Genomic DNA, 9,284 nt, shown 5'->3' on the forward strand with positions numbered 1-9,284 from the left:
ATGTAATAGAAAATGGGTTGAAAAGTTAGTGGCACGTGAATCCTACTTTTATATATTAATTTTATAATAAAATGTGAGTTTGAATGAGTTAGTGAAATATGAGATCCACTGCCGAAAATGATAAAAGTGAAAAGTGACAAATTTTTGAAGACGACGAAAAAGAAAATAGGTAACAAATTTTCTTGGACGTGTGGAGTATCAAATTTTACAATTCATTTTATAGTAGTCGTAGAGTTGTGAGGACAATAAGTGCAACTTATATTCTGGTATGCATTTACTACTCTTTATTAATTTTAGCTTTAGCATTTTGTAGCATGTACAATAGAAATTGAATTATAAAATTGTACATTTTCATGTTTCTATTCCTATATCTCAAATTCATCAATCCACCCTTCAAACCCATCATTTTTCATCAAAATGTGCCAAATATGAAAAAATAAGCAAAGATAAATCTTTTCAAACTGCACAATTTTCTTTACAATTCACCATCAAAACAATTACCCTAAACGCAACAAACGCAACTTAATCGATAAAACGTTTCCCACGGAGTAATACACTACCAGATAAAAACAAAACCCCGCAGTCAAAAGTCAAAACCCTAGTCAACTTCCTCTTTAACTCTTTTGTCATTTTCCTAAATAAAAAAAAGTTCACTCAAATATTCCACCGAGAAACTCCAACAGCGCCGCGTCTCCGCCATCAATGCCGCCGCCGCCGTCGTCAGTAAAAAACCCTCCCAAATCCACGTCGCCCTCCCCGATCTCGGCGCCGTCGAGCGTCCACGCGCTCGCGGCGGTGGCGGCGCGGCCGACGTCGACGCTCGCCATGACGGAGGAGTCGGAGAAGGAGAAGGAGGAGCCGCACGACTCCTCGTTGCCGTTGATCGTGACGTACGCCGACGACGACTGGATCGCCACCGGCGAGGAGTACGGATCGTCGATGAACCGCACCGGCGGAGGCGCCTCGAGCGCGTCCAGAAGCTCCGAGAGCTCCGACGCCGTCTCCTCGTCCACCACCAGCCACGCCGCCGCGGCCTCAGATCCGTCCTCCTCCTGCGCCGCCGCCTCCGCCGCTTCCGATTCCTCCATCTCAGGCTTCAATTTGCTAGAGAGAGAGAGAGGGGAGAGAGCATTGATCTGCATTTAATGGCGGTGTGTGGTGAAATGGCGAAACATGGAGAGAGAGAGAGTGAGAGAGGCGTGTGTTATGCGTGTTTGAGTCTAGAGAGAGAGAATGGATGATGAGTACACGTGGCAGAAGTGGCGGGAAGGATTAGTGGATTAATTAAGAGGGTTTTGTTATTAATTTGGTGGTTGGAAATGCCAAATTAAGAAAGGCTTTGAGCAGACTGTATCGCACTGAGTGCTGATAAATCCGGACGCTGTGCAAAAAAGGACAATTTTTTGGAATTATTAGACGTGATAATTAAAATCCAATGGTTGAGTGTTCGATTTTGTTGCGTCGTTTTAGAGTACTTCCGGGAGAGGAGGTAATTATCGTTTCAATTTTCGATAAATTTAGAATATTTCGAATTAAATAAGTCAATCGCAATGTATCTGAACTATTTTAATGGTTCGACTGCAAAGCGGCTTGTTTTCTGATTCGGTTTGGGCATATACGCATCACTTGCTACATGGATAGTTCAATGTCGGAAATATCGATTGTTACGATTGTGGCTGGCCGAGGATTAAACCAATTTTTTATTTATTTAGATAGTAGCTTTCTAAAATGAATCTTACAATATCAACGTTAACTTTGGTGATTTGAGAGTAAAAAGACCATCATTGGATATTAGGCTTTGAGTTTATAACTTTCAATTTTTGTTGATATGCTTAAGTTATACTTTCGATACAATAAATTTGTTAATTACTTTCTTTGTCCTGAAAAGATGGCATATTGGCAGATGACATGATAGTGAAAATATAAATATATTAATATAATAAAAACAAAATAATTAAAGTAATAATATAGAGAGGGAAAAGATTCTTAAATGTATTAATGATTATTTGCCTTTCTAAAAAATAGAAAGGTGTCACTATTTGTAGAATAAATTAAAAAAAAATGTGTAACATCTTTTATGGAACATATAAATTTATTTGTAAATTTATTGACTTGTTGGCTTTTAGAATTATTAAGATTGCTCAATAGAATTTAGCATGGTTGCTTGTCCAAGTCGTTTGCTACAAAATCAAATATTATGTTTGTCTGAACTCATTCTGTTATTTAAGGAGACAAACAGAAGTAAAATTATTATCAATCAAAGCCTTTCTTAATCAGTTTCCCTAAGAACACAGAGTGAGAGCATTGGAGTAACTGGCTTACATGAGATCGTCACTCTACCAACTCTACGCTGGCAAGAAAGCCAAACGACCCTCCCTAGTCGATCTTAACCGACGAGTAGATCTTGCGAACGAACCAGAAGCACGTGCAAAAGCCAATTGTCCCGGTGAGGATGAAGAAAGCATAAGCAATCACGAACATGTACCCGAAGTAGAGAATGGCCGAGACCACCTTCGTGATCTCGAGCTTCGTGCAGAAGTAGAAGATGGCATACAAGAAGAGATAGATAGCCGATGATCCGGAGGTCAAGTAGGACCTCCACCACCACCGGTAGTCCTCGTTACACAGCTGAAAGTAGCATAACACGACGGTGATCTGAGCACACGTCACCATCAGAATCACGAAGACGAGAAAGAGGAAGCCGAAGATGTAGTAGAACTGGTTGAGCCACACGGACGTCAAGATGAAGAAGAGCTCCACGAAGACCGCGCCATAGGGAAGGATCCCACCAAACAGCATGGCAAACAGCGGGTGGATGTACCACGGCTGTGGGGGGATCGGCCTAGGGATCTTGTTCGTCTTCACGGGATCCTCTGGCACACGGGTCCTGAACCCAATGAAGCTGCCCAAGAACACTAAAGGCACTGATATGCCAAACCACAGCACGACAAGGGCAAACATCGTCCCAAAGGGGACAGCACCGGACGACCTCTCGCCCCAGATTAGGCCATTTAGCACCAAGAATACGATGAACACGAAACAGGGGAACATGACCGCTGTCTTCAACGACATCCTCTTCCAATCCGCGCCATTAAACGTTTTATACAAGTAGGCAGAGGAGTAGCCCGCGAACAGCCCCATGAACACCCAAACGAAGACCATGGCTGTCATCAGCCCTCCACGGTTGGAAGGCGAGAGGAAGCCAAGCAACGCGAATATCATGGTCACAAATGTCATCCCAAAGATCTGAACCCCCGTGCCAACGTAGACACACAGCAAGGCCTGATTGCTAGGTGGCCTGAAGACGTCTCCGTGGACCAGCTTCCACCCCGTCTCCTCCTGGACCTCCTCTTGATCGAGCTGGTTGTACTTCGCGATGTCTCTGTAGAGCGTCCGGATCATGATCATGGCAACCATCCCCGAGAGGAACAGGACGATCATCAACGAGTTGATGATGGAGAACCAATGGATCTGATCGTTGTTCGAGAGGAGATACGTGTCCCATCTCGATGCCCATCTGATGTCACTAGCCTGCCAAATAACGAAAACCGAACAACTCCTAAAGTCGAAACACAACTAGACAGAAATAGAAAACAAACAAACAAACAAAAAAACCAACCTCAAAAGAGACATCATAAGTGAACACAACTTCCTTCCCTACATCAATCTCCTGAGGAAGCAGACCTTGTTCGAGTAACGCTTGGCCACTTTGCTTGCACGTTGCTAGCTTCGTATCGTTCTCCTTCCACTTCTTGTAACGGTGGTTGATACTGTTTTTTCAAAACTCAATTTAAACATACTTCTACTATTGAGAAATCACAAAATAGGTACGTATCTTTACTGCAACGAGGAAGACAACGAACGAACCTCAGAGGAGTGACCTCAAAGCCAACAACGCGATACGTTTGAGCATCCGGATCAGGATGATACTTAACTTTGAAGCTGAGATGGTTGTAGATGAAATACCTATGCTCATTGCTCTGAAAAAAAAAAAAACATTACAACAACCGATCAATCAAACAACACAAGTACAAAGCTCGTCACTATTCGATATTCATTCTTACACCGGCAAATTTCCCCTTGAAACCAACTCTAACACCTCTCTCATAAATCTTCCTGTAATTCCCACTCTTAACTTGCCAAAGCACTGCAACAGGAAGATTGTCCAAGATCCTACACACAAAACATCAAACCACTTCAACGCTCAACAACTTCAATAAATCGAAACACGGCCAAGAAACTTACATGTTAACGCGATAATCATCGTTGATCCTCTTCTTGAAGTTCTTCGCGTACTCATCAGTGAGCTCCACGCGACAAGCCACTTTACACGATTGCGGCTCTCTCATCATAAACTGATCAGATTTAGATCAATTAGATAACAAATCAAACATGAGCTATTGCAAAAAATGGCCTCAAACTCACACTATAGACAGAGTTCTCAATGCGGTCGCCACGAAGAACTTCCCCCAAATTTTCTGCCCTGTTCTTGATCTGAGGAGGCTTGCAATAACTCAAGGAGTAGTAGTCATAAGGGAGCTGAGTCCTTGTTGAGGTTAGTTTGTTCACTTTCACCTCAAGAATTTCACCCTACACACAATCAACACAACCAAAATTTGTCACTTATTTATATATTTTCGTCTGTCCTTGCAAATTTGTCACCTTTCACTTTTGTAAATCTTGGCAGTGGGCCCCACATTCCACTGACTGATTCTAACATGGCACTAACTTTTTCAACCCACTTTCTATTACATTTCTTAAAACCCGTGCCGGGTCAAAATGGTGACAAAGTATAAGGGACGGGGGGAGTACACGAGAACTCATCTCAAAAGATTAGTTTATTCGGTTGTCTGCTATGTAAGATTGGTGCTTTCATTGAGAGATCTAACAGACTCCTTATATGGGTCGATTGTTACATACTCCAATGTTCCACAACGCTTGTAAAGGGAATTACTAGTCTTTCGAACGAGTTCTCGTGTTTGATCTGTAACATATCGTTGGATCTTCCATTCTAGTTAAGAAATCAAGCCCTTTTTACGTTTCTAATCGAGAAATGAATTTCATACCTTTCCATAACATACAAAATGTTGTCAAAAATGAAATCACATAACTCAAAGCCAAAGCCAAATCACTCAAATTTCAAGAACACCAAATTTATTTAAAAAAAAAAAAAAAAAAAAAACTCGACGTGTAAGGGATCATACCTTTTGAAAATCCTGTGGCGCGACGCCGGGGAGATAAAATCCGGTGGCCGGCGACGCGGTGGTGAGGAGGAGCAGCGCCAACCAGAGAGAGGTGGTCATCTTCCACGAGATTTCTGCCATTGATGGAAGAAAAGGGTGAGAAAATGGGAGAAATAAAGTGAGAAGAGTGGAAGGAGTGATGAGAAGAAGAAAAGCATACTACCATACGTGAAAATTTTCTTTTTGAAGACTGTTTGCTAAAAAAATTAAAAAATAAAATGAAAAACAAAATATAAATGCATTAACTTGAAGCTGTGAGGTTGACTTCGTGGAGTAAACGGAGTTTTCTTTACTCTTTGTGCGTGAAGTTTGGGTAATCACATTTTTAGAGTGATTAAATGGGTTATTTACTATAAGTAAAATAAGTGAATATGTTATGTACTATAAATTGGAAAAATAGAGTTATAAACTCACGAATTAGAGGTTCATTCACGAGTCTAGCCCTTGTTGAAATGGAATTAATGAGGCTAGAAAATAAAAAAGGCCACCATTTAAGGAAGAAAAGGAGTTTGATATTGTATGAGAGTTGCATAAAACATGTGTCTTTTAATTTTTTTTCGTAAAAGGTTATGTAATAAAAGATCGAGAAACGGCATCCTGAATAATAAGGTCTTTAATCCATCTAAGAAAAAAAATCGGTATGACACATTGCTCCGGAACTTGGTCTAGCAACATGTTGCACCAAATTAGTTTCGAGTGACTCGGCTTGCCTCTCAAAAAATTACCAAAAATGATCGGGAATTATTTATATTTTTCATGGTTGGAATTATTTATGATATTTTCTTACTGAAAAGGAGAAAAAAATAATAGAAACTGCGAGAATATGCACACTAGCCAAACAAAACAAAATTGATTGAATTAAACAAATTTTTTTAAAACACATCGTTGAAACCATTTTATGTTATTATTGGAATTGGTGAGAAATAAGATTGCAAATTAAGCCAGAGTAGGGGATGCTAGTTTCAGCACAAATCTATGTTATTATTGGAATTGGTGAGAAATAAGATTGCAAATTAAGCCAGAGTAGGGGATGCTAGTTTCAGCACAAATCTCAACACTTAGGTCAACTTGTCACGTATTATAAAGTAAATAAAATCGTAGAGTTTACTTGTTTTAATTTAATATGAGAGCAATATATACTCCCTCCGCTCATAAAAAATAGGGCAATTGGCATATGTCACGGGTTTTAATGTATAATTGATAAAATAAGAAAAATGAGAAGAAAAAGTAACTGATAAATAATGTTAGTGGAATGATGTGTAAGATTATTATTTGTTGAAAACTTTCCATAAATGAATATGCTCTATTTTTTGTGGACGGCCAAAAATGATAAATGTGTCATACTTTTTATGGACGGAGGGAGTATGTACGGAGTAATAAATTAGGAGTAGTAATTTTTTCTCAATCTTACCCTCATTCCTACGCAAAATACTTCAATAATGCAATATGATCCACAAGTATTAATCCTTCGTGGAGTTGCAAATACTTTATTACTATTATTTACAAAATTCAAATATAATTCATTGATCTACATTAATTCAGTTTGGAAATTGAAGCCCCTAGTGTGAAGTCTAAGTTTCTCCTTAATTAATTGGAATTCTATTCTTTTTAGAAGATATACAGTAACCTATAATACAGTTTAAGTTGAATCAATCAATTGGTAACCCTAAGAGAAAACTAGGCATTTCATACAGTCGGGATCGGCCGTCTCCTAAATCTGCTGCTGCATATATATACGTGAATTTTCGTATGAGTTTAGAGATGCTCTCTTATACTGTTTGTATGAATATATTTCCGAATTTTAAAAAACGAACATGTTTCTTCTTCTCTTTCCTAAAAAAATTATCTTAACGTGGTGAGTTCTCGCAAAATTTTAAATATTTTTCTCATGGATTTGGCAATTTTCGTTAAGTGAGGAGTATCATTTTGGTTTCATAGTAGTTTTACTTATATACACACAATGAGTCTCTCTTCATGTAAATCTTTTCCGTTTCAATATTCGTAATTTAAATATTTTGCACATATCAAATTTATTGGGAGTTCGACAAGAAATAATTTTTTGGGGATTTTGTCTTTTGAAATCTAAATGAGAGATGGTGTCCATAGTTTCCATTTTTCACAGGAATATAGGCAAAATTGAAATATAAGAATTTATTTTACTATTTTTATTTTTTTAAAATTTGTGGCGATATTTTTTCAAATTTAAAAAAGTTAAAGACATCAAATGAATCTCCAAAGACTAAATTTGAAATATATTTACACGTAGTATTAAATTTTTGTGCCCACAATATTAGATGACAAGGCCCAAAAAGTAATTTGGGCCTTCGTGTTTTGTATCTACCAAAGCCCATTGACTGATTTACATACAGGATTAATATCACCTACTAGTGATTTATTTTACCTTTTTATAGATAAATGACAATTTTTATTTTGGGCATTAACCAATATATACTAATATTGATTTATTTTATGTGTATGTATGCTTGTAAATATTTGTAAATAGTGCAACATACTTTCCTTTTTTTTATTAAAACAAAAATGCTCAGGCTGAAACTAGTAAGCATACTCCATAAAAATGGTGATTAATCAAATAGCATTGAAAATACAGCTTTACAAAAGAGAGCAACATAAAAATTAACAAAAGAGAAAATAACTCATTTCTTGCCCATTATATGCATCAAGAGCTGGAAGAAGGGAATTAGTGCGGGCGTAAAGAAAAGATGCACAATGACATTAAAACATAACTTAATTATTAAGCCGTTTTCCTAATAATTAATTAAGAGCATCTATAATAGTGCGGATGTCTCGGCAGACATCCCAAAAACACCTTCTACCACGTCATAAGGACCTTCTACTGCACTGCCACGTCATAAGGACATCTCACTGCACAATAGCGGACATCCCGCGCGGACATCCACAATAAAAAAAATCACAAATTCACCAAATTAAACATTTTATGGAATTTAAATTTCGACACGAATACGGACGGAGAAAGTGCAATGATAATATCATTAAAAAAAATAAAAAAGTATATTTAAAAAAAACTACTAAACAAATTACATTATAAATATCAACAACGAGACGTATATATAGAGTTTTATTTAAAAAAATAAATTAAATTTAAAAATTGGGTTATCCGCCGGTCCGACGCAATGGCGAACGTCGCGCGGATATCCCGACGGATGTCTCGGGAATGCGGATATCCGACGTCCTCACCACACGTCCACGTCCGTCGTTTCCTGCCCTAATGGCGGAGGTCCCGGTCGGACATCCGACACGCCGGTCAGACGTCCACCGGGATATCCACCGCAGCGAATGCTCTAACTCGAAAATTCAAGTAGATAAATTAAGTAAGCTTAATGAGCCAATAAAAGTGTTGACCTAGACTGACACAGTGACAGTGTGAACATGGACTTAATATGGTCCAATCAACATTAAAATATGTGTATGTACACATCTATCATATTTAATTAAAGCAGGTTTCACACTAAACAACCTTTGTCTTTATCATCCAATTTTATTTTTGTCACAACAGAGCACATGTGGCTTTAATGAAACATTATATATGACTTAGCTAATTAGCTTCACATCACAGTGATCTAATCCCAACTACAAAGACACATTTTCCTTTTTGAAATACAAATATTATAAAGCTTCTCATCCGCAAGATAAACACATCAAATCTTGAACTGATAAAATTAAAAAAATAATTATATTAGAAATTTATTCTTACCTAATAGATAACACTCCACAGTCCACACCATATAAAATTATTGCTCCAACTTAATTGAGGCAAAGGAATAGTAATCTATAAATTTTATTTATCAAACTGAATTTCTTAATGGAGTCCAACTAAAATAGACATATTCCTATCAATTATCGTAAGGGACCACATGAGGCTTGACTGAATTTTAGATCTGAAAATTGTTTCCTAGAGTTTTAATTACTCTAGCCCCCTATTTCTAGGAATAATCAAATATATTTAGGTATTTCGTTCCTACTAAGTTGAGTCGTATTTTTATTTAGAATATCTCGGGTACG

At 37.8% G+C, this 9,284-nt stretch overlaps 2 protein-coding genes across 4 annotated transcripts; both read right to left on the minus strand.

The window, feature by feature from the left end:
- Positions 1-437: 437 nt before the first annotated feature.
- LOC148927024 (uncharacterized) lies at positions 438-1,403 on the minus strand. The gene has a single exon (XM_089056156.1). It carries the CDS (start codon positions 1,140-1,142, stop codon positions 651-653), a length of 492 nt encoding a protein of 163 aa, XP_088912282.1. The 5' UTR covers positions 1,143-1,403; the 3' UTR covers positions 438-650.
- Positions 1,404-2,242: 839 nt separating this feature from the next.
- On the minus strand, positions 2,243-5,588 carry LOC125192569 (transmembrane 9 superfamily member 7-like). Of its 3 annotated transcripts, none has more exons than XM_089069729.1 (8): positions 5,490-5,588; positions 5,205-5,317; positions 4,426-4,590; positions 4,246-4,355; positions 4,065-4,173; positions 3,868-3,980; positions 3,620-3,770; positions 2,243-3,531 (listed from the first exon to the last, which is right to left on the minus strand). In XM_089069729.1, exons 2-8 carry the CDS (start codon positions 5,301-5,303, stop codon positions 2,377-2,379), a joined length of 1,902 nt encoding a protein of 633 aa, XP_088925855.1. In that variant the 5' UTR covers positions 5,304-5,317; positions 5,490-5,588; the 3' UTR covers positions 2,243-2,376. The 3 variants fall into 3 exon arrangements, with proteins under 3 accessions (XP_088925855.1, XP_047946140.1, XP_047946139.1); XM_048090183.2 differs by lacking the exon at positions 5,490-5,588 and adding an exon at positions 5,407-5,425; XM_048090182.2 differs by lacking the exon at positions 5,490-5,588 and having other exon boundaries at positions 5,205-5,393.
- Between the last annotated feature and the right edge of the window lie 3,696 nt (positions 5,589-9,284).

Source organism: Salvia hispanica, chromosome 4, assembly GCF_029641045.1.
Source record: "Salvia hispanica isolate PSC_SH4W2 chromosome 4, Shi_PSC_v1, whole genome shotgun sequence".
Taxonomy (NCBI): Eukaryota; Viridiplantae; Streptophyta; class Magnoliopsida; order Lamiales; family Lamiaceae; genus Salvia; species Salvia hispanica.